Raw genomic sequence first — 26,391 nt, forward strand, 5'->3', positions numbered from 1 at the left:
AGGACTTAATCAAACCTAGTTTACTTCTTAGCTTGCTTACTTGATTCTAGACCTTCTGTAAGCATGTAGGTAAAGTAAGGGCATGTGAGTACTATACTAATAGTATAGTACTCGACTCCCACATATAGGCTCTGTAAGCTGTAAGGTGTTTGATGAATACCAGAATGATCTCCATCAGCTTCTTCAAAGATCATTATTATTGCTTCCAAAGTCAATGTGCCTCTACTAGCTCCTGGCTCTAAACCAGACTATGGTATCTGCATGTTGCTTTAGGAATCACTGATGCTACTGCTGCTTGATTATGAGGAAATACTTGAAAAAGTTGAAGAGTAACTAACAGAAGAAAGGTGAAGAGACTTGTAATGATAATGATGATAGCTCACATTTGTATGATGTTTTACATAGACTATCTCATTTGATCCTTACAACTATCTGGTGAGTTGTTATTATTATTATTATTATACTCATTTTATGGATGAAGATACCAAGGCTAGTAGAGTTTAAGTGAATTGCCAAGGGAAATACAAGAAATTGAGTGTCTGAGGCTGGATTTGAACCCAGTTCTTTCTGACTCCAAATCCACTGCACAAACCATGATGTAACACCCAACCCTCAAGTACAAAACAGTTCAAGGTGGAGCTCCATGTCCCTTGTTAGCAGAGGAAAAGAGAAGCACCAGCTTAAGGATAAATGGTTAAAAGCAAATATGGTGGGGGTGGGGTGGGGATTAAGAGTCAAAAAATTGTTTGGATTAGCTCTAGTTGGGAACATATTTTCTTATTTGGAAATGAGGTGTTAGAAAAGACACTGGACTGGGAGGTAGAAATCTTCCATTTTGGCCATGCCTTGGCATTGATTTATGAGGTATTTATCACTGTTAGGATGACCATGCCTTCTTCCCTTGCTTTCTTCAGATCTCAATCTCTTTCCATATAAAATGACAGATTTTAACTCAGTGACCTCTAAGAGTCCCTTCCAGCTGAAAATGTCTGTGGTGCTTCATTTTACACAGAAGCAATCCAGGAAGGAGACCAGAATTTGGGAACGTTCTCTTTCTCCCTCTTCTCTTGCCACCACCTCCTTCCTGAAGCCTTACCTGAGACCCTCAAAGCCCTTCACAACTCTGCCTCCCTCTCCCCCTTTCCAGTCTTCTTATGCCTTATAACACCTCCCAGCCCTGCCCCCCACATTCTGTGATCCAATAACATGGGCTTCTTTGCTGCCCCTCATCCAAAACCCTCCATCTCCAGATTCCAGAAATTTCTACTGGCCATCCCCCATGCTCTTTTTCCTCATCTCTGCCTCCTGGTTTTCCTGGCTTCATTCAAATGTCAGCTAAAATCTAGCTTTCTACAGGAAAGTTTTCCCAGTCTCTATTCTAGTGTTTTCCCTCTGTTGATTATTTCCCATTTATCTTGTATAGAGCTTGTTTGTACATGTTATTTGCATATTGTATCCTGCACTAAATCATGACCTCCTTGAGGGTAGGGACCATCTTTTGCCTTTCTTTGTATCCCCAGCACTTAGTATAGTGCCTGGTGCATAGTAGGTGCTTCATACATATTTATTTATTTATTTAATTTTTTTTTGGTAAGGCAATTGGGGTTGTGACTTGCCCAGGGCCACACAACTAGTAAGTATCAAGTATGTGAGGCTGCAGGTCCTCCTGAATCCAGGACCAGTGCTTTATCCACTGTACCACCTAGCTTCCCCTTCATAAATGTTTACTGACTAAATGTCAAATTAGCCTCATACTTGAAACTCATGTGATACATTCATTGTGCACTTCTCAATTGTACTTATCACATGATAATATTCATAAGAGTGATCTTCATTATTTCTTATCCCTCTCCTAGATTGTTAGCTATAGGACAGGAGGTAGTATCATTTAAATTCCATATCTCCCCTAGGCCCTAGCATTTTATCTGTATAAAGTGGGTGTCTAATAAATGCTCATTGAGTGACTGAATGGAGTGAAGAAGGGATGTCAATGGAATAAGATGAAGAGCTAGAAAGTTAGGGGATATAGGAGGGAAAAGTTAGTTGGGAAAACTATATATAATGATTAACAACAAAGATCCAAGGATAACTACTCTTTTTATATAAATGTACATATATACACACAAATGTACACACTTATGTATATAAACACATACATATTATATCCTTGATATATCACCATAAATATAGTATATATTATATAGGATACATCATGTTATATATTATGTTAATAACATTAATTATAATAGAAAATTAATAATATTCTTGATATATCACAATTAAAAAAAATAAAAAGTTGGCCTCATGACCTAGAAATAAATATTCAGCATGCTAGGACATCACGTCCCATCACTGTGGCTGCTATGTTGAACATGTTGGAAAGCTTTGTTGGCACTGTCCTGTGTTACTTTTGAAATAACTTTTAGCATTAACTGCCAACTGAATAAGGCGCCTACCTCCTCCCTTTGGCCTTTTGTCAATAGTCCTCTTAAGACCATTTTGGAAAGAATTCCTTGGCATTTTGCATTCTGGCCATCATCTGGTTCATCAAATTCAACTGACATTTATTGTACCATGCCTATTACGTTCAAAGCATTTTAGGGGTATTGTAGAGGATGCAAAGATGAATAAGATATGGGCCTGCCCTCAAGATGTTTACAGTATGATGGGGAGAAAAGACACTTAAATGAATTCTGTAATACAAGGGAGAACATGGTAAGTACCACTATAGAGATATAAACTAAATGAAAGTTCAGACAGAGAAAAATTGCTCTGGTTGGATCAGGGAAGGCTTCAAAAATAAGTACTGATTCATTAATTTGCACCCTCTCTTAAGCAAACAGGATGTGTATCATTCCCATTTTGGTTGGTGTACTACCAGTGTCTCAGTCCCTTCTAATTAAATCTATTTTCTGTGGAAGATTCCAGAATTAGAAGCTTAGACTCATACATAGACTGTCAAATATGGAAGATCATCTAGTACCAATATGCTTCTCTGGAGTTATTCAACAAGGTGCTAAATTACTCTCCAATCTGACTTGAAGACCTGTGAAGAGCTAACCTCATTTAATTGTAGAGAGAAATAGTTATTATTCCTACAATTAAGAGCCCAGGGTTCTCACCCAGGTCTGTCACCAGCTTGGTTCTAAGCTTCAGCATAACAGTTTGTGAAAGAGCATGGCCCTGTGAGGGCAGGACATTGCAGACATTGTCACCTAGGGCCACTGTGATGAATTATTTTTCTATGCAGAGGGAAGGTTCACTTTGGTGGGCTGGGTAGATCCAGCAATGACTATGATGTTTTTTTAAAGAGGCATCAGTAAAATTCTCTCTCTCTCTCTCTCTCTCTCTCTCTCTCTCTCTCTCTCTCTCTCTCACACACACACACACACACACTCAAGAATGACATGTTTTTGGTGATAACGTGTATGACCTTGGCCAAGTCACTTTACTTCTTTAGGCTTCAGTTTCCTCACCTGTAAAATGTTGTTTGTCCTTCATTCTTTTTTTTTTTATTTTTGTGGAATGTTTTATTTTATTTTTTTGTTTTCTTTTGTTTTTTGTTTTGTTTTTTTTGCAGGGCAATGGGGGTTAAGTATCTTGCCCAGGGTCACACAGCTAGTAAGTGTCAAGTGTCTGAGGTTGGATTGGAACTCAGGTTCTCCTGAATCCAAGGCTGATCCACTGTGCCACCTAGCTGCCCCTTGTCCTTCATTCTTGAAGAGGACCATGATATCAAGCTGATATCATACTTGCAGTGATTTGGATTTAAACTAGGGAGGGCTGTGTGAGGTCACCAACCTCACTTTCTCCTCCAGAGCCATCTGGGTACAGTGGCAAGATATGTATCAGGACTGCTGAAGATGGCCCCAAATGTTTAAGGCAATTGAGGTTAAGTGACTTGACAAGGGTCAACTCAGGTCCTCCCAACCACAGGGACAGTGCTCTATCCACTGTGCCACCTAGTTGCCCCTATCTATAAAATGGGTTCAATCAGGTGGCCTATAAAGTTTCTTTGAACTCTAAGGGACATAAAATAGGCCTTCTGACCTATTTAGAGTAGGATAGAAAAAAGTAGTCGTTAATATTTGTTTTAATCTAGCAGACTTAGGAACTATTCTCCTGAATAGCTTTAGGGATTAATAATTTTTTATTAAAATCTTTCTAGCTCATGATAGAGAAATGGTGGATACAGTTATGGACATGGCCAATATGTGCATTTGTTTTCTTTTATTCTGCTTCTGTGATGAAAGAGTTCTGTTTCTTTCTCCTCCCTCTCATTTTCTTTTCTTTCTTTTTCTTTCCCTTCCTTCCTTCCTTCCTTCCTTCCTTCCTTCCTTCCTTCCTTCCTTCCTTCCTTCCTTCCTTCCTTCCTTCCTTCAAATTCCCTGTTGGACATTTTTGTTCTAGACTTCTTAAGCTGAAGATAGTTTTCCTTGGTGAACAAACAAGGAGGACACACTGAAAGAAATGATTCAGGACGATCCGGAAAGTTGTCTTGTTTCTCCATCCTCTACCAAGAACTTTTCATTATTCTCTATTACATACTGAAAATAAACAGCATCATCTTTCAGCCTAATATGGTGCTAATACTAGCCAGAGCTGATCTGGGCTTATGTTTACACTGTGATGTTTACCATCTCCTGGTTAAAACAGAGAATTAAGGAAAAAGACTAGCAGTAGTTGTTGATGGCTCCCTCCCAAGGTCACACTGAGGTAGCCATTTGTTGACCTGATACAGGATAGAGAGAGCTTCTCTTCTCTCCAAAGTGAGCTATTGAAGCTTAAAACCACTCCTGGGAAGGCAGGTGGAGGTGAAGGGTATCACCTGCAGGGGATGCTAGTGGTCAGAAAGTGCTCACCTGCATTTCCTCTATGTCCTGGACCACTCAATGGCCTGACTGCCTGTCTGCCTGCAGGTACATGGTGCTGTTCCTCCATTACAGTTCCCTGTTTTTATTTTTCCATTCTCCTAAGGTGATCCAGGCGATAGCATCCCCTTCCTCCAGAGGGATATGTGTTTTATGCTAGGTTAGAGGCAAGTTAGATTACTCTATTCTCCAGATGGAGTATGGGCTTCCCCACCCTCAGCTCGTGCTCTTCATGATGTCTGTAAGGCCACTTCTCCTTGCCCTGCTGAATTCTTTCTCATGCTTTAAAGTCCAGCTCAAATGCCACCTCCTCCAGGAAGCATTTTCTGATCTCTTTTACTGGTAACAATCTTTCTGTTTAGAGCTCACACAGAACTTTTTCTTTGCAATGCCTCCTCTTCTTCCTCCTCCTCTCCCTCCCCTCTGATATGGTGGGAAAATGGGGTACGGGTTGGGGTTCTTAGGAATTCCTCTTTAAAGAATTACACCCTCTTGCACACAAAATGTAGTTAGAACAAGGTGATAGTTTGTTTAGGAGCAAGGGAAGGGAAGGGTGGGGGGAGGGAAACCATCAAAGAAATCCTTAGACTTTTCATGGGGAGATTTGGCATAAAGCACATGGCTCAGAGGTACCAAATCTCCTCGAACAGGAGACCGGAAGGTACTTTTATAGAGGACTGATGGGGGTGGACCATCTGCCCGTGAAAAGTTCCTTTAGTGAGAGAGGACCATCCCCCACTGGTAGTGACTAAAGGAATTGGGTGAGGGGTGGCTACAGATCCCTCTTCAGAACACAAAGGCTGAAGCCACACCCAAACTTATCTCCCCAGGATAAGGGAGACCAGAATGAAGGGTAGGAATCCCAAGCTAGCTCAGTCTGATTTGGTTCCTCTAGGCGTTATCTGTCCTCTGGTTTAGTTTCTCAAGGAGAAGATTCCTCGGTGTGCCCCAGAGAAATTCTGGGGTGCTCTGTGCCCCATGACACCTCCTTCTTTCTCCTCTTCCTTGTTTTCTTCATTCTCCTTCCTCTTCCTCATCTTCCTCCTCCCTCTTCTCCTCCTTCTTTTCCCACAACTGTATGGGGAACTCCCGATATGGAAAATCCCTCTATTGGTGCAGTTGCCTGAGGCTCTGAGGAATTAAGTGATTTTTCCATGGTCTCAGAGAGAGGCAGGATTTGGATTCTAGCCCTCATCTTCTGTGCCCCACTACCTCATATTCACCCCCAAGATGCACTCTTAGCTTTAGCTCTCCTCATTACCCTGCTCCTTCCTGCCTTCTCCCACAATTGTCTGAGTCCCAGTAGCATTCACTGCTTATTGGCACCAAGCTCTGCTCTGTTGTGCTATTAGCTTAATTTATTGCACATTCCTCCTTCTCCCCCATTCTGGCCAGACAGTATTACTCACTATCCTTCAAACACATCCTGTGCTCTCTTGCCCCTAGCACTTTGCTAACATTGCTCACTGTGTCTGGCTCATCCTCCCTCCTAGCTCTTCTTGTGGGAATATTACTCTGCCACCAAAAGGCCCAAGCTCAAATGCTTATCAAGCTTTCCTTGATGTTTCTAGCCCTGCCCAATCTCCTCCCCATCTGAAAGTCATTTCTCCTGCCTTGAGACCAATAGCCCTTTATCTCATTTTATGCATTTATAATATTTAAAGGTGCATCATTTATCTCTGTATGCATCTCATCCTCTCCAACTAGACTGTAAGCTCTTAGAGGCTAGCAGGGACTGCCATTTACTTTCTTCATATCTCTCTCAGTCCAAGATCTTATAAAGAGCAGGCACTTAACAAATGTTCATTGAATGAAAACTATTTATGTTTTTATGAATGTTTCCTGTCTCTCCAATATTCCTTATTTATTTATTTTTTAAAAATGGGGTTTTTTTAGGTCAGGCAATTGGGGTTAAGTGACTTGCCCAGGGTCACACAGCTAGTAAGTGTTAAGTGTCTAAGGCCGGATTTGAACTCAGGTACTCCTGACTCCAGGGCCGGTGCTTATCCACTGTGCCACTTAGCTGCCCCAATATTCCTTATTTTTACTCTCAAAGTTATCATCATTATTCAGACCTTCATTACCTCTTGCTTGGACTATTGCGATAGCCTCCTGTCATGGGGCGCTGAGCACCCCAGAATTTCTCTGGGGCACACCGAGGAATCTTCTCCTTGAGAAACTAAACCAGAGGACAGATAACGCCTAGAGGAACCAAATCAGACTGAGCTAGCTTGGGATTCCTACCCTTCATTCTGGTCTCCCTTATCCTGGGGAGATAAGTTTGGGTGTGGCTTCGGCCTTTGTGTCCTGAAGAGGGATCTGTAGTCACCCCTCACCCAATTCCTCTAGTCACTACCAGTGGGGGATGGTCCTCCACTCCTCACCCAATTCCCCCAGCTACCACCAGTGGGGGATGGTCCTCCCTCACTAAAGGAACTTTCCACAGGAAGATGGTCCACCCCCATCAGTCCTCTATAAAAGTACCTTCCGGTCTCCTGTTCGAGGAGATTTGGTACCTCTGAGCCATGTGCTTTATGCCAAATCTCCCCATGAAAAGTCCAAGGATTTCTTTCATGGTTTCCCTCCCCCCCACCCTTCCCTTCCCTTGGCCCTAAATAAACTATCACCTTATTCTAACTACGTTTTGTGTGCAAGAGGGTGTAATTCTTTAAAGAGGAATTCCCAAGAACCCCAACCCCAACCTGTACCCCTTTTCCCACTATCTCACTCCTAATTGGACTCCCAGCCTCAAGTCTCTCCCCACTCTGATTTGTCTTACACACAGTTGCCAAAGTACTTTCTTTCCCTAAAGGCCCAGGATTTATTGTGTGAACTCAATAAACTATGGTGACTCTAGGATCTCTCAAAGCAGTGATATGCTAGTAAATGTTTAATAACCAGCTCTCAAAAAGAGTATGCATGATATACGTTTACGTTTAATCTGCATGGTTTGACATTTTCCCCATTGCTTTCTTAATTCTAAATAATTTTTTAGCAAAAACAGTTAATCAAGCCCAGATTTGTAGCATTTGCTCATTTCAGAGATGTAAATGTTTACACTGAAAATTTAACAATAGGTCCTCATGACCCGGTTTGAGTTGCCACCAGCATACCCTCAACCTAAAAGTCTCTCTTACCTCTAGGTTCAAATTTAAAACTCCTCTGCCTGTCATTTAAAGCTCTTCACAACCTGGCCTCATGCCAGCCACCTTTCCACTCTTTTAATACATTACTCCTCTCTGGGTACAGTTCAGCCACACTGAGCTACTACAAGTTCTGCGCATCCAATGCTATCCCATGCCTTTGGCATGGACAGCTCTTCCTCCTCATCTCTTGGAATCGCTTTGTGGCCTGGGACTGTTTCCCTTTTGCCTTTCCCCAGCATTTGCCTCCAGCTTGGCTTGCTTAATGAATGCTTGTTGATGGATTGATACATAAATATCTTGAGGGCAGAGAACATCCCTTTCACTTCTTTGTATTCACCATAGTGCCCAGTAGAGTTCCTTGTCCCTGGATTGTACTTAATGAATGTTTATTGATGCTCAGGATGGTACTTTTGCTCATGTTTGCAGAAATGCCTCCTTTTCATTGAGTCAAATCTTGTCCATCTTTTTTTGCCAGGTCCAGCTCATTTCCCACGTCTTTTCCAACTACTAGGCTTTCCTAACCATATTAGTTTTGTGGCCTGGTGAAAATTACTTAGCCTCTTTCAGCCTCATCTACTTTGAATCAGATGTTCTTTTGAAATTCCTTCCTGTCTGAAGATCCATAAATCCATAGTTTAGGTACAGCCTCTGAATTTCCATAGCACTTGTAAGCTAAACTAATAAATAGTCAATAATAATCAATAAACAATTATTAAGCACCTACTATTATGATCACACCTCGTCGCTGCCTATGAGTGTCTCAGAAGTACAATTAATTCTTGATTACCCTAAAACCAAATATTCAGTTTGGAGATAGTTTGTGCTACTTGGGGATGCTTATCCCATCTTCTGACCTTTGACTTGGCATCAGAAGGTAGGTATGTTCATGAGAAGAGTCAAAAGGCAACAATTTTATTGCCAAGTAGTAAAAACTAGATAGATTTGGAGGTTATTTAATTATCCATGCGCTTCTTCCATCTAAGTGATATGGTGGGAAATGGGGTACGGGTTGGGGTTGGGGTTCTTGGGAATTCCTCTTTTAAGAATTACACCCTCTTGCACACAAAATGTAGTTAGAATAAGGTGATAGTTTATTTAGGGCCAAGGGAAGGGAAGGGTGGGGGGAGGGAAACCATGAAAGAAATCCTTGGACTTTTCATGGGGAGATTTGGCATAAAGCACATGGCTCAGAGGTACCAAATCTCCTCGAACAGGAGACCGGAAGGTACTTTTATAGAGGCCTGATGGGGGTGGACCATCTGCCTGTGGAAAGTTCCTTTAATGAAGGTGGACCATCCCCCACTGGTGGTAGCTGGGGGAATTGGGTGAGGAGTGGAGGACCATCCCCCACTGGTAGTGACTAGAGGAATTGGGTGAGGGGTGGCTACAGATCCCTCTTCAGGACACAAAGGCCGAAGCCACACCCAAACTTATCTCCCCAGGATAAAGGAGACCAGAATGAAGGGTAGGAATCCCAAGCTAGCTCAGTCTGATTTGGTTCCTCTAGGCGTTATCTGTCCTCTGGTTTAGTTTCTCAAGGAGAAGATTCCTCAGTGTGCCCCAGAGAAATTCTGGGGTGCTCTGCGCCCCATGACATTCCCCACTTCTCTATATATAAGGAAAGGGGACGAAGATTCTTCTGAAACTGCTTCATGCTGACGGGGGGGGGGGGGGGGGGGGGTCGAAGAAATCACGGCGCAAGGGAGGGGGAGGGGAGAGAAGTGGAGAAGGCCTGGAATGCTCGGAATTGTGAGGGGCCCAGAGAGTCCAGAGGCAACACGTAGGCACAATGGGTATCTGCCATGAATCCTTGAGCCTAGATGGAACAGACTTAAACAAAAAAAATTAAAACTGACCAGAGCAAAAAAACCAAAAAAAACGAAAAGGGACTTTATCAGATCAGGAGTCAGGTGGGACCTTTTTGCAGGACAGGGTGCGGCCTGCTTTACTGGAGGGAGTTCAAGCCAAATTCTGTGATAGGCAGTGTCTGTCTACATTAAGGGTCCTTTTATCCCATCCCCACTTTGTGCCTTGATTGCATGCTAGGACCTGAACCAGAGAGTAAGACAGAGGTCACCCCAAAACCATTCCTAGGTTTGCCTCCTATGTCCAGCTTAGCCATAGGCCTGACACGATGCTGGTCAGGAGAGCAAGCTGCAGAGCCCTGGATTTTTGCTAAGCCGATCTCTCAGGTGCTGCCCTGGGGACAAAGAGGTAGGAGGGCAGGCCTCACCTTCGTGCGGCGTCCCCCACTTCTGTATCCCGGTTTACTGCAGCTGCCAGAATCTCGGCCAGCCAGAGTTCTGCTGGTAGCAGATGTGGTGATGGCTGCTGCTATTATAGAAGCTTGGTCTATGGAGCGGGCATGAGCCATCTTTTCTCTCTCTTTGGCTACTGCAAGGTCCCTGTTATTAAAAATCTTAAAAGCAATGTCAAGGAGTTGTGAGGATGGGATCTGGGGACCCCAGTCTAACTTCTGGAGTTCTCTCCTAATGTCAGGAGCAGACTGGCTGATAAAATGAATATTGAGGATAGTTATTCCTACATCTCTTTGGGGGTCTAGGTTGGTATTATTTCTTCAGAGAGTCCACTAAGCGGCTCATGAAGACAGCAGGATTTTCATCAGACCCCTGTGTTATCTCCCTCACCTTTCCATAATTGACCTGTTTCTTAACCCCCCTTCTCATTCCCTCAACTAGGCAGGTGATCATGTGATTTCTACGAGCCCTATCTTCCCTGTTATCATAGTTCCATCTCGGTTCTATGACTGGGACAGCTGTAAAACCAGGGACCCCAACCCAATTTCCAACCTGGGAGTGTTCATCCCCAACTTGTACCGCCAGGTCCCAAATCTGTTTTTTCTCATCAGGGGTACAACAGCTGGCAAGAATAATTTGCAAATCGGTCCAGGAAAGGTCAAACTCCAGTGTCACAGACTTAAAGCCATCTATGAACTTTGTGGGGTTCTCTGAGTAGCTCCCCAATTCTCTTTAATTTGAGATAACCTGCTTATAGAAAAAGGGGCACGCCTTAATGTTGTGCCCTTCCCAATGGGAAATTCCCTTAATGGAAGCAGGGAAGCAGTGGGAGACACTGGTAAAGACCTGGGTTGGGGAGATAGCTCAGGTGGAGACAGAGGATTGGGCGCAGGGCCCAGTGGGGGAGGGGTGACAGCCTTTGGCTGTGGAGTAGGTGGGGGAGGGGAAACAGTCTTTGGCTGCAGCATGGGTGGAGATGGGGAAAGGGAGATAGCCCTAGGTGACTGCAGATTAGGTAAAGCAGATGGGGTCGGCTGAATGGAAAAAACAGGAGAAATGGGAACATATTGGAGTTCCCCCCGATTGTAAATGGGGTAGAACAGGAAAGAGGGAGACTGATATCCACTCCCCGTGTGGCACAGGGAATTGGTTCTGAGATCAGCCGGTGGGCAAGGAGAGGTCTCAGTCATAGAGTGATATGACTGTGGTTGACCCATAGGTACGGAAGCAGGCGGAGAAGGAGTGGAACGAGAAACAGGTAGGGAATGAGTTTGAGGAGGAGGGGAGGCTGAGGTCTCAGAGTAGGTGCCCAAAGGGTTAGCGAATTGCTTGGGCTTTTGGTGATTCTCAACCGGCAAGGGGACCTCATCCTTTCCCTTTGACTTCTGGCTCAAACTCATAAAAGCCGATATGTATGGAATCTCTGTCCATCTCCCTTCACGCTTGCAAAACTTGTCCAATTGCAAGATGGTATTATAATTAAGGGTGCCGTGTACAGGCCAATTTCCTTCACTTCCTAGAGGATAATGTGGCCATAAATTGTTACAAAAATGTATCATACATCTCTTTCTTAGGTTTTTAAGTTCCAGTCTAGTCCAATCTCTTAGAATGCACCCCAGAGGTGAATTTTTCGGAACACTCCCTTTCTGTCCCATAACTACTGTCTAAGGAGAATAGTCTGAACCAAGAGCAGAGTGCTGGTAAAGGATAGACACATAAGCATAAATGTTCTTACCCAGAAACGTGTAGTCTGAGAGTCCGAGCGTGGTTCGGACATCTAGGAGTCCCAGGCTGCTCTCTGCTGTCGTGCAGACGCCGACCGTCTCTACCTCTCTGTGACTCAAACGGGAGGTTGAGTCCGGTGGGAGAGGGAGAAGAGAAACCCAGAAGGTAGGGCCTTACCTCCAGGTTCTGTGCCAAGCGTGGTCCAGACGTCTGTTTGAGCTTTCAGGGAGGGAGGGAGACTCAGGCTGCCCTCCACTGTCACGTGCGAAAGCTGACCCTCTCTCTACCTCTCTGTGACTCAAACGGGAGGTTGAGTCAGGCGGGAGAGGGAGAAAGGAAACCCAGAAGGGAGGTTCCCACCCCCCAGTTTTGTGTGCTAAGAGGAAAGAGGAAAATCCCGCGTCCCTACAACGTTCGGGCGGCAGATGATATGGTGGGAAATGGGGTATGGTTTGGGGTTGGGGTTCTTGGGAATTCCTCTTTTAAGAATTACACCCTCTTGCACACAAAACGTAGTTAGAATAAGGTGATAGTTTATTTAGGAGCAAGGGAAGGGAAGGGTGGGGGGAGGGAAACCATGAAAGAAATCCTTGGACTTTTCATGGGGAGATTTGGCATAAAGCACATGGCTCAGAGGTACCAAATCTCCTCGAACAGGAGACCGGAAGGCACTTTTATAGAGGCCTGATGGGGGTGGACCATCTGCCTGTGGAAAGTTCCTTTAATGAAGGTGGACCATCCCCCACTGGTGGTAGCTGGGGGAATTGGGTGAGGAGTGGAGGACCATCCCCCACTGGTAGTGACTAGAGGAATTGGGTGAGGGGTGGCTACGGATCCCTCTTCAGGACACAAAGGCCGAAGCCACACCCAAATTTATCTCCCCAGGATAAGGGAGACCAGAATGAAGGGTAGGAATCCCAAGCTAGCTCAGTCTGATTTGGTTCCTCTAGGCGTTATCTGTCCTCTGGTTTAGTTTCTCAAGGAGAAGATTCCTCAGTGTGCCCCAGAGAAATTATGGGGTGCTCTGCGCCCCATGACATAAGTAACACAGATTAATGAGATTTGGCCAGCCCAGACAATGAATTATCTTCACAACCAAGCACTGTGCTAAACTGTTGTTTAGACCATGACACCTACAGGTGATGTCATGACTTAAGTGAGGCTCTCCTCCAGAGCCATCAGTGTCCAGTGGCAAGATATATCAAGATGACTGGAGATGGCCCTGGATGTTTGAGGCAATCAGGGCACTGTGCTAAACCCTGAGGACCCAAACAGAAAAAGAAAGAAAATCCCTGCCCTCAAGGAATTTACAATTGAATGGAGGCAGACAGTATACAAAAGAAAGCTGAAAAGATGGGGTGGTTGAGAAGTAAGGGATAGGAAAGTATTGGGAGGGAATGAGGACAAACCTGACTGATTCTTTTTTTTTTTTTTTTTGCAGGGCAATGAGAGTTAAGTGACTTGCCCAGGGTCATAGCTAGTAAATGTCAAGTGTCTGAGGTCGGATTTGAACTCAGTTCCTCCTGAATCCAGGGCTGGCACTTTATCCACTGCGCCACCTAGTTGCCCCTCTGACTGATTCTTGCAGGATGATGAGATATCCCAAGATGGGGTTCTTATAGACATGCTGGACAAGTCAAAGCACTCCAAAATGAGTTCACCTGGGGTGAGACTTAACATGCTTAAGAAACTGTTCTCTAGTGGGCAGCTAGGTGGTGCAGTGGCTAAAGCACCAGCCCTGGATTCAGGAGGGAGGACCTGAGTTCAAATCAGACCTTAGATACTTGACACTTACTAGCTGTGTGACCCTGGGCAAGTCACTTAACCCTCATTGCCCCGCCCCCCCCCAAAAGAAAAAGAAACTGTTCTCTAGTTGCTTCACATATGTCTTGACTGTTGAAAAGATTAATCACTTGTCAAGGACAGGGAACAGAAAAGACTGGGAGCTTATAAAGGATAGGGACGACCTAGGCTTCCTTCTGAATTCCCTATACTGCCCAGCCCACTATAGCCATTCACTGGACAAGAATTGGTTATAAAATTGGGCTGCTGGCTGTGGAAATAATGCATTGTCTGGGCTGGTCAAATCTCAGGAGAGCATGGATAATTAAATAACTAAACCTCCACACCTACCCAGTCTTTATGACTTAGCGATAAAATTATTGCCTTTTCATCAACTCTTCTCATGAATACTACCTACTTTCTGATGCCAAGGCAAAGGTCAGATGTTGGATAAGCATCCCTAAGGAGCACAGACTATCCCTGAACTGGATATTTGGTTTTATAGTCATCAAGAATTAATTGTACTTCTAGGGGCAGCTAAGTGGCACAGGGGATAGAGCACTGGCCCTGGAGTCAGGAGTACCTGGGTTCAAATCCGGCCTCAGACACTTAACACTTACTAGCTGTGTGACCCTGGGCAAGTCACTTAACCCCAATTGCTTCACTAAAAAAAATGTAATAGGAAAATATTTAGCAAAATAAATAAAAGTACAATAAAACATAGATAACATTACATTTTAAAATTAAGTCAATATGCAACTGCAGGGCTCCTTATGTACCAATTAGATGTCCTGTTTCTATTTTTGGGGGGGGCAATGAGGGTTAAGTGACTTGCCCAGGGTCACACAGCTAGTGTCAAGTATCTGAAGCTGGATTTGAACTCAGGTCCTCCTGAATCCAGGGCTGTTGCTTTATCTATCCACTTTGCCACCTAGCTGCCCCCCCCATTTAAGTTTGACAACATTGTTCTAGAAGATCTAGGGATCCATTAATTGTGGGATGCTTTGAGTTTTAAATAAAATCAGACACATTATTGATGTTTTGGCCAAGTTTCTGTACTGCTGCTACCACTAATTTGATAGGTGATAGGGGCAGTCATTTATCTTCCTGGAACCTCAGTCTCCACTTCTGTCAAGTGGGAATAAAAACCTGTCCCACCGAACTATTTTGAGGACAAAATGAAATGCAAAAGTGCACCCAAAGAGTTAACCACAAGCTTCGTTATTGTTTCCCTCTTTCACAGAGACCCTCATGATTTCATAATAGAGTTACTAGGCTGGTCTAAAGTTGATAGTTTGGGTAAGGAATTCCTGCCAAGATTTCCCAACTGGGTAAAGCTTGCAGTTGCATCAGAAAACATACGGTCCCCCTTATTCAAGCCAGTGGAGGGCAGAAGATTGTGAAGATATCACAAAACACCAAGTTGTGTGTATTTTCTTTGAAGACCATTTATATCTGAATTCAGACTGTAACCTGAAAACTGCCTTTTCTCCCTACTACTACAAGCAGCTGAGTTTCAATGGGCAAATGATGTGGGGGTGGATGGTAGGAGCAGGGTGAAAGGTGGGGGGGGGGAGAAGGGGAAACTGAGAGGCCCAAGGGAAGAGAGAGCCAATCTAGACAAGCCCCTAGTGAATAAATGAGAGTAGAGAATACAGAAATACGGGCACATATCCCCAACATTGAGAAGCCTTAAAGAACAGAAACTATTTCTTTTACAAAGCAATTGCCCATTTTTTAAAAAGCAGCATGGGGTAGCAGAAAGCACGCTAAGCCAGGCCTAGCAGAACACCTAGTTTGGGGGTGTAGCTCTGCCCCTAAGTCATTAATGCAGCAAGTAAAGTTACATCCCCTTCACTGGGCCACAATCTCGTCCGTAAAAATGAAGCTTTTGTGACAACTCAGTTTGGTACATGGAGCTTTGGAAACGGAGCCAGGAGGACCTTCATTTGAATTCCTTCACTGACTCACGCCTAGCTGTGTGACCCCGGACAAAGCACCAGGCCTGTTTCCTCAGCTTTAAAACAAGGTGCTTGGGGGTTCATGATCTCCAGTCTTTTTGAGCTTTAAATCTATGATTTTCAAGGGTCTTTCCAGGCCTGTTTGTGACAACTAGGCTGACACCTATTACTGGGACTTTAGAGCTCATCTGGTCTACTCTCTTAGAATTCCAGATCTTCTTGGTGGTTTTTTATTTTTAAAAAATTTACATTTTTTTCTTTTAATCAAGTTTGCTTGTAAAAAAAATGGTAATGTTTTACATAATCATACATGTATAACCCATATCTGATCGTTTGCCTCTTCGGGGAGGAGAGAGGGGAGGGAGGGAAAGAGGGATAAAAATTGGAACCCAAAACTATAAATAAAAAAGTTTATTTAAAAAAATACATCGATGTGTGTATTTCAATAGATTTGATTTCTTTTGAAATCTAATATATTTTGTTATACATTTAAAAACATTTTGAGAAGAGGCCCCATAGGCTTCGCCAGACAGCCAAACCAGTAACATACACACAAAAAAATTTAAATCCCCCACTTGGTCTAACCCCCTTCTTTTTATTGGTGGGGAAACTGAGACCAGGAGTGGCGAAGTAGGTTCTACTGGCAGGCCGTCGCAGACAGCTGTAATTCTATGGAATTCCTTCAACCCGAGTTCTTTTCACTACACCCCAAATAGTAAGGAGGGCACTGGAGAAAGGACACTTTATAAAATGTTCTCTCGACCTGACCATGGTAGGCAGGGTATTCGTGGTCTTTAGCTTAGTTTAGACTCACGCTGTCACTTATTCTCCAAGACACACACGCAGACACACACACACACGCAGACACACACACACACGCAGACACACACACACACGCAGACACACACACACACACACACACACACACACACACACACACACACACACACACACACACACACACACACACACACACACACACACACACACCCATTACGGGCTGCTCTCCAGCTGGCTTCGTATCCCAGTAACGCGGCTGTGGGCTGAACTCGCCTGGTCGAATCGCCGAGGAGCTGGCCAGTCCTCAGCCAGCCCGGGTGCCCCTCGCGCCTCCCTCTACTCCTGGCTCGATCCACCTCCTCCCAGCAGTCCAGCCCTCCCCAGCCAGGCCGATCACGTTCTCCCGGCTAGGGCTAAGGCTCGGATTTGGCCCCCTGATTGCTTGGCTGGAGGAGGAGCCGGCCGGGGATTGGCTGGAGGCTTGGCTTTCACGTGAAACCCCGGTGCCTCGAAGACAGATAAGCAGCTGCTTCCCGCGGCGCTCGGCGTTAGTCGGCTTTGAGCGACTGCGGAGGAGGTTGGCTGACCCAGAAAGCTTGGGCTGGGGAGAAAGTACTGCTGGCTCTTGAAGCTCGTGTGGCTGACTTAGTGCCCGATGAGTTGCACCAGGTAAGGTGCCTGCTCGCTTCGTAAGGGCCAAGGCTGAGCTGCGGGATTGGGGAGTGCAGAGCAAACTGGGGCGAACAGATGGGAATTTTGTGGTTTAGGGATATGAACCGACGACACTTTATGCGTGACTGTATATATGTATATATGTTCACGTATTTATACACATACACGCATATATACGTATATATATGTTTTTGTATATATGTACCTAGTGTTTATATATATATATATTTATATATGTAATTTTTATTTATTTATTTTTGCATTTCTGGCTCTCTGGAGATCAGCAGGGATTTGGGATCCTGTCTCTTGCCCCCTCTCCCCCTCCCCCCCTTTGTGAAGGCTGCTCTTGCTTTCCAGCACATCTTGACTCCCGGTCATCTGCATCCAAGCTGATGTTAGCAGGGGTGCATTTTGATTTCAGATGGCTCACTTCTAACTTCTCCCTTCCCAGGACCGGCAAAACGAAATGCAGCTCAGTACAACTTTGCTAAACTTCATAACTTGGAAAAAGGGAGCTTGGGCTCGTGGGATATGAAGCCTTAAAAAGTCAAGTATTTGTATTCACAATCTCTCCCTCATAAGCAGAACCCAACAGTTTGCTCCAACAGGCAGAGCTTGAGCCCTCCAAATCTGAGTAAACTATTGTTTTTTAACTCTTGGAAAAATATAGAATGGTGGTGAGGGTAGTGACAAAAGCTAGAGTACTGAAGCTGCCATGGAAATGCACTAAAAGCTGAGTAACCGTGCCAAAGATGACTTGGCAAAAGGCTTCTTTAAAAATTCAGACTTTTCTTTATGGGGAGTCGAGGTTCTTGGGGCAGGAGGCCACAAATGAGATCTTAGCTTGTTTTTGGCCCCCTATATCGACTTGTCTGTCACCTTTACAGATAGCAACACTTAAACCCTAGAATTGGAATGTTAAGTTTTAAGGCTCATCTAGAATCCCCCCTCTCCTCTTCCCTCCCCTCCCCCCCCCAGTATTGAGGAAATGGAGACCAGAGAGACACTACTAAAAATGATGGTTACTTGGTAGCAGTAAAGAATATTCTTTTCATTTGTTTTATTCACTTCAGGTGAAGAGACAGCCTTGGAGTCAGGATCATGTGGCTTTAAGTCACATTCTTGATACATTGGCTCTATCTATGGCTTTGGTGGTTTTCCCCCCAAGGGTCCCCTACATCCCTGAAATCACAAGTCCAGGTCTCCTAAGCCATCTATCTCCTGCCCTCAAACTTCAGCTGCTGATCTAAGCAATAGTCACTTAAAAATAAGTGCTGTCATTTACAAGACTAGGGTTGGAGAAAAGCATCCTTGATTTCTTATGATTCATTCAACAAATATCTAGCACCTATTGTGTGCAATACTCAACTAGGTGCTACTTGGACTAGATACCAAATTTAGGCCACTAGTAATATGTGAAAGTGAGTAAAGAGCTGAGGAAAAAAAAGGGGGTGGGAGGAAGGGGCAGGGTGGGAAGGATAGAACAAGAGGCCAATGATTCCCAGTACAGCTAATGTCTCACTGCTATGGACGTCTTTAAATTCCTTCATGGGATTTGGTAGCATATGTATTTCAGCTTGACAATGGGCAGATTTTCATGTATTTGTGGGAAATGGAGAAGGCATGCATGATGAAGCATACAGACACTCTTCAAACTTAAATTTATGTAACAATTGCAAGTTTCCTCATGAACTTATAACAGTCATCAGCATGGCTATCTGCCTTTGCCCTGTACTTTGCTTAAGATGTAATCAAACAGGGCAGCTAGGGGGCACAGTGGATAAAGCACGGGCCCCGGATTCAGGAGGACCTGAGTTCAAATCCTGCCTCAGACACTTGACACTTACTAGTTATGTGACCCTGGGCAAGTCACTTAACCCCAATTGCCTTACACACACTCGCAAAAAAGATAATCAAACAATTAAATGGCCAGAAGGTAAACCAAGGGAGCAATAAATCAAGATGAATTTATTAAGCATCTACTCTGGGTCACATGCACTCTGCTGGAAACACAGACTGAAACAAAAGGGACTTGGCTGATTCAGAATGTGGTGAGCAGATCTTGAAAAGGGGCAACGGTGGAATCTAAGAGAAAGAAGGGGCCTTTTAGAGATGATTGAGGCCAATCCTTTGGCTTTACAGGGGAAACTGAGGTTTAGAGAAAGGAAGTGACTTACTGAAAGTTACTTTGATACCTTCGTGGGCCTGGGAACCAGATCATGTGATTCCTATTATGGTGCCTTATAGTAATTGGATAGCTTGTATCAGACTCTCTCATCCTCCTGCCATATCTGGACCTGTGATTTCACTGGTGTAGGAAGCTTGCCACCAACATCATTCAGCAACTGTTCTGTAACTTGGAGTCTCTGTTATCTGATAGGAAGTTTAAATTTTTTGTCTTTGTAGCCCCAGCTCCTAGTAGAGTGCTTGATGGTAGACCCTTAATAGATATTTGGTGATTGATTTTAATTTTTCCTGATCTCAAGGCTGGATCTCTATTTCCTCTGCCACCCCTTTCAGTTATACCAATAGCAAATATATATCTGGCCGTTGGGAAGAGAAGGTCCTTAGGAGGGTAGAAAACAAAGGAAATAACTCCATTTCCTTTTTTTTTTTTTTTTTCATTTCAGAATGATTCAGGTTTTAGATCCCAGGCCTCTGACGAGTTCAGTCATGCCAGTGGACATGGCCATGAGAATCTGCCTCGCTCATTCACCACCTCTGAAGAGTTTCCTGGGCCCTTATGATGAATTTCAGCGCAGAAATTTCATAAACCGGTTAAAGCCTCTTAAACCATGTCTCAACATCAAGCATGAAGCAAAAACACAAAATGACTGGAAGCACTCACCCGGCCGCTCTAAGAAGAGAGTCGTGTTTGCGGATTCCAAGGGCTTGTCTCTCACTGCCATCCACGTCTTCTCGGATTTCCAGGAGGAGCCTGTGTGGGATCTTCAGTTTGACCTGTTGGATCTAGGAGACATCACAACCGGCCTCAAGCTTCATGAAGAGAGAAACTTGATCTTGGATTTTCCTCAACCATCAATTGACTATTTAAGTTTCCGGAACCACCTTCAGAAGAACTTGGTCTGCCTGGAGAATTGTTCTCTGCAAGAGAAAGCTTTGACAGGAACAGTGAAAGTAAAAAACGTGAGTTTTGAGAAGAAGGTCCAGGTCCGTATCACCTTTGACACATGGAAGACCTATACTGATGTGGACTGTGTCTATATGAAAAATGTCTATGGGGGCTCCGATACTGATACATTTTCCTTTTCCATTGACTTGCCTCTTGTCATTCCAACTCAGGAGAAAATTGAGTTCTGCATTTCCTATAACAGTGGCGGACATGTATTCTGGGATAACAATGAGGGTCAGAATTACAGAATTATCCATGCGCAGTGGAAACCAGATGGGGTGCAGACCCAGGCGGCCTCACCAGGCCGAACATTCCGCCAGACACCGAATAAAACCGAACTCGATTCACCACTCTTTGGGAGCCCAAGGCTAGCTAGTGAGCTCTTTCCTGACTGGCAGAGCTGGGGGAGAATGGAAAACTTGGCCTCATATAGATGAATTTTTGCCAGGCTACCAGGTTTTGGCTAGCTATGCTAACCATAGGAAGCTTTGGCTGTGGTCATTTGATAGGTTTGGGTTTGGGTGTTTGACACCCTAACTACAAAACAAGTGGCCCTCAATTTGGTGCACAAGTTGGAAGGGATTATTTGGAAGATAATAGTCCATTAAGCCTCAGTTCTGTATTATAAATAATATGTATATAATTTTATCAATGCACTTTCTTAATGTTCACTAGCTTTTATCTTGGGGCAAGAAAGCTATGAGGAAGTATACACGAAGGTGACAGGAAGCTGTGTTAATGGTATGAGGCATGTCTAGAGAGGGTTCACAGGATGGAGTTTGTGTACCATGATGGGATGGGAGAAAGGTATATTTGTATGTTGGTGAAGAAATGTAAGCTTACTGTGTGTGTTTTTTTTAATAGGTTATACAATCCTTTTTTGGAGGATTGATACAAAAAAGAGGTAGATAACCTGTAAATACAGTTATGAAGAAAAGGGGCACACTCTAGTGGGGCTATATTCAATGTTATGGGACACCAGCGAGGGTGAAAAAGTGAATAAAAACTCTAAAGCATAGCTATCACTTAAGTCATTTTTCAGAACATTGAACATACCCAAAACAATGACTTATGCAAAGTTTAATTAAGTGAAGATTGTAATCCTACTGTTTTAAGTAGGAGAGGTGACCGCATTTGTAATGGCCACCATGTTGGTGTTCTTCTGTTGTAGATGGCTAACATTAAACCATGCCATTTCCTAGTACCACCCACTTAGACTCTCTTACACAAAGTAGAACCCCAAGTGCCTTAATCAATAATTTAGTTGCTTATCCCAAATATTCAAATGGCCACTCACTAGCTCCTGAATGTTTGTATACTTTAGAAGAAGTCTGCACTGCAGACTGTTTGCCTTGCAGTACTGATATGTCTTTGATATTGGTGTCTGTATACAACTAGCATCCTTCATATTGAAGGTGACTTATCATTCAGCTGTACTTTCAATGTGATCTTTGAAATGAGGGGTCTCCACAAGAGCCCAGCACCCTGAGCACATGTAATTAGGGACCTCTCTTTCCCTGTTTCTTCAAGCTGAAATATTTCTCTTCTCTGTTTTATAGATGTGAGAATTGTCTCAGTCATACTGTAATACTTGTTCCCTGGTGTGTATAAATCCCTTCTGTAAAATGGATATCAACTGAACATATGCTAGTCCTTTGAGTTCATAAGTAGTGTGATATACATTTCCTTCAAGTGATAAGAGTGAATCCTGGTCACTTTTATGGAACATAGTTGGCCATGCTGACAAAATACTAATTTGGAATAATTTTGCAATGAAGGTATTTAAGATTGGCTAGCACCAAAAACTTTTCTACTGTCAATATTTCATCCTACTGTAGCTGTTTTATGTGAGCTTGTCACTTTAAGAATAAATTGTTTGATATAAAGAAAAGATTGTTTTTTTCTTTCTCTACTCCTTCCTATATACCATACTAGAGCAAATGTAAAATCAGTCTCATAGGATCTTCTAGAGCAAACTAGTTGAGATCCAGTATTTTCACAATTTTGCCATCCTATAATGAAATTATGTTGCCCTTCACTTTCTAATCTCTGCCCACCACCCACCCACTCTGGGTAGTCATGCTCCTGTATATCTCTCTCAATTTCTATTCAGGTATTCATTCAATAAGCATTTATTAGGCACTGATTATGTTCTAGACATGGTGCTGGGGAACAAAGAAAGTTTCTGCTCTTAAAGATCTGCCATTTTATGGGAATGGGGAACAATATGTGCAGAGAAAAGTAAATACAAAGTAATTTCAGGGGTCAGGAGGACATTGGATGGCGGGAAGGGAATCAAGGTAAGTTTATTTTACAACTTAGAATTGGAAGAGGAAAACTGGGAGGATTGGCTCTCCTGTTGACATCCAAGATTCTTCCCCAAGACTCCATCCATGGAGTAATAAACTGGTATTAATGAGCATTAAGGCAGGATGACTAGAGCAGGTTAAGGGGTGAGAAGTATCAGGTGTATCAGAAAAAGCTAGTGTCAGAAAACTTGCTGGAATATCGTACACCAATGAAGATTCTAGCAAGCAAAAGTATATAGAAACAAGAGGAAAAGATTCTATCTTCTGCAAAAGTCAAGTTACTAAGACACTTGTTAAAGGATGTGAACGACTTTGGTCTATTCTCGATGAGGTAAATGCTGATTAGAAGAAAAAAAGATCTTTGCACCCTTTAGAGGTAGATAACTTAAAGGTCATCTACTGGAATACCCATGTTTTACAGATGAGGAAACTGAGGCCCACAGAAATTGTGGTTTGGGCCAGGGCCCTACAATTAGGTAACAAGGCAATGGAACATACTGGAAAGAGGCCTTGCCTTGGAATCAGGAAAACCTGAGCTTAAATTCTTGGTTCTGACACTTGAGACCTTGAACAAGTCAATTTCATCTTTGATCGTCAGTCTTCCCATCTCTAAAATGGGAATGATAATGTCTGTTCTATGTACCTCACAGGCTTTGTTCTGAAGAATATACATCTTAAGCTACTTTAAAAAGAAAAGTAACTTCTGAGACTCAAAGTTTCATTTACAATCAGCTCTTTCCTGTTTCACATTGTATATGGAAATGCTAATTTTATTTGGCATTTAAGTTCACAATTAAAAAGAAATCAAAGGCTTTGAAAAGATAATGTAAATATGAGTAACGAGTGGTACAACTGGGACAACCCAGCTCCCTAAATTTCCAGCCTTCTTCCCATATTTTTGTACATTCCTATATAGAATGTTTTATTGCAGCTCACCCTTCTGTTGGCTGGTCTGTTTTGTTGGTATATGGATATGTGGCCAGCTCATCTTTGCCTTCTAGGCCCTGGCTTAAATGCAGGAGGCCAGTTTTTTGTTTTGTTTTATTTTTCCCCTGGTACTCCACATGATCAAGACGTGAAGAGAGGCCTTGACTAAAAGCCAAGAAACACAAATCTGGGTGGGGGCAGGGAATTTGGAGTTCAATGACCTGGGTTTAAATCCCAGCTATGCTCTCTTCCTTTCTACCTACACCACTTGGGTAAGTTCCTGGACCCTTCTGGATTTCACTTTTTTCATCTGTAAAATGAGATTAGATTGGATGACTTCTGATGTTTCTTCCTCTAAATCTCACTGTCTGACATTTAAAGCCCTGTTCATTTGTCTTGTACAGTAAGATCTTGTACTGTTAGATTGACTTTGGGGATTAGTTTGTGGTTTGGATTTTATGTTTATGATTTTCAATGAGAATATCAGCTCTTGAGAGGAGAGAAGAGCAGTCTTGCTTTTGCCCTATTTGTATCCCTAGCACTTAGCATGATGCTTTGTTAATAGAGCTTAATAAATGTTCTTTTATTCATTTGTTCCTTCTTTCTCAATTGTTCATTGAATCAAAATGTTTGGTCTGCTTATTCCAGGAAGAACTCTATTCTGTTTACTAAAAGTATTACCTTTCCCAATTTTAAGCAAAACTCGTGCCTGGGGGTATGGTACTTTGTGTGGTTAGTGAGCTACTAGGTCCTTCTGACTTTGACCTGAATGCTATCAGAATGGAAGGCAAGTCCAGGTTCTTGTGGAGCTCAGATATAGATCCTTACCCCTTAGCTCACATCTCCCTGAATGTCTGAGTTGAAAGGGGCCTCAGAGGCCATGTAGTCTGACCCATATATGAACAATATGGCTTTCTAACAGTGTCTTGTGGTACCACGGTGAGAGCCCTGGCTCTGATTTCAAAGGCCTTGGGTAAGTCAATTATCTTCTCTGGGCCTCAGTTTCTTTATATGAAAAAAAAAGTTGCACTAGATGGCCTTGGTTGGTCCCTTCTGTCTGTCTGTGGATCTATGAGCCTTTGATTCTCAGCAACTTCAATTTAAAGACCAACAGAAAGGCAGTACCTATTCTCTCCAGGGGCAGTCCATTTCACTTTTAGACTGCTCTAATTGCACCAGTCCTGGAGTCAGGAAATCTCATCTGCTTTTGATTCTGCTCTCTGGGTCAGTGTAGAACAAGTCCTCCGTGTGACAATCTTCCAAATACTTGAAGATTGTTATCTTATTGTTTCCTCTTTTTTTTGTGATAAACATTTTTATTTATAATTTTGGGTTCCAATTATTATCCCTCTTTCTCTCCCTCCCCTCTCCCCTCCCTGAGGTGGCAAACAATCAGATATGGGTTATACATGCATGATTATATAAAACATTACCATATTAGTCATTTTGTATAAGAAAACTTGATTAAAAGGAAAAAAAATGAAGAAAGTAAAAAATAGCATGCTTCAGTCTGTTCCATCAATATCAATTCTTTCTTTGGATGTGGATAGTATGTTTCATCAGTAGTCCTTTGGTATTGTCTTGGATCATTGTATTGTTGAGAATAGTGAAGTCATTCACAGTTCATCAAAGTATTACTGTCTCTGTGCACAACGTTCTCTTGGTTCTGCTCCCTTCACTATACATCATTTCATACATGTCTTTCCAGGCCTTTCTGAAGTCATCCTACTTGTCATTTCTTGTAGCATAATATTTCATCACCATCATATACCACAGTTTGTTTAGCCATTTCCCAATTGATGGGCATTCCTTTGATTTCCAGTTCTCAGCCACCACAAAAAGAGCTGCTATAAATATTTTTGTACAAATAGGTCTTTTTCTTTTTTTGGAGATGTCTTTGGGATATAAACATAGCAATGGTATCGCTGGATCAAGGGGTATGCACAGTTCCATAGCCCTTTGGGCATAGTTCCAAATTGCTCTCCAGAATGGTTGGATCTTTTCACAACTCCACCAACAGTGGATTAGTGTCCCAGCTTTCCCGCATCCCCTCCAACATCCAATATTTTCCTTTTTTGTTACATTTGCCACTCTGATAGGTGTGAGTTGATACCTCATAGTTGTTTTAATTTGCATTTCTCTGTTTCCTCTTTCCTTATCTTCTTTTCTGCTAGTTTCTTAAGTCAATTTTGATCCAGCAGCCTGGTTTTGCAACTTCTCAGCATGCTGGTTGTCACCTTCTGAATGTGCTTTGGATTGCTATGTACAGTTTTTTTTTTTTGATCTTCTGTTAACAGGTGATAATCAGGGTCTTCTCTTATATGCATGAGGTTACCCGTTCCCTGCAGCTCTGGCCCTTCCCTTTCCTCATTGCTAGGTTACTGGCACAAAGGAATTCAGGTAGCTGGATGCTCAGTGAAGTCTCTGAGTGTGGTTGTAGTGATCCCTTGGGAGCTTGCTATTCATAGTCTGAGATCTCATCCAACCATTGTTGTCCAGATTCATAGGCAGTTCGTGTTTAAATAGAGGCTTGATTTATTTATAGGGTCATAGGTCTAGAGCTGGAAAGCACTTTGAAGGTCTAGTCCAACTTTTTGTTTTTAAACATTTAACTACTTAAGGAAGGAAACAGGGACCCCAAGAGGTTCAATGACTGGTCTAAGGTTAGATGAGTAGTAAATAGCTAAGCTGGGATTTGAACCTAAGTACTGGGCCTCCAATTTGAGTGTTCTTTCTTTCTCCTCTCCCATGTTGACTCTACATGCTAAAGTGTTTCCTAAGTCATACAAAATGACTCATATTAGTTGTCCCACTTGTTTGAGCAGTG

General features: G+C 43.1%; 1 protein-coding gene across 1 annotated transcript; it reads left to right on the plus strand.

The window, feature by feature from the left end:
• Positions 1-16,938: 16,938 nt before the first annotated feature.
• On the plus strand, positions 16,939-22,219 carry PPP1R3C (protein phosphatase 1 regulatory subunit 3C). The gene is made up of 2 exons (XM_043988300.1): positions 16,939-17,192; positions 19,826-22,219. Exons 1-2 carry the CDS (start codon positions 17,179-17,181, stop codon positions 20,763-20,765), a joined length of 954 nt encoding a protein of 317 aa, XP_043844235.1. The 5' UTR covers positions 16,939-17,178; the 3' UTR covers positions 20,766-22,219.
• The last annotated feature ends 4,172 nt before the right edge of the window (positions 22,220-26,391 follow it).

The sequence above is a fragment of the Dromiciops gliroides genome, chromosome 2, assembly GCF_019393635.1.
Source record: "Dromiciops gliroides isolate mDroGli1 chromosome 2, mDroGli1.pri, whole genome shotgun sequence".
Lineage (NCBI taxonomy): Eukaryota > Metazoa > Chordata > Mammalia > Microbiotheria > Microbiotheriidae > Dromiciops > Dromiciops gliroides.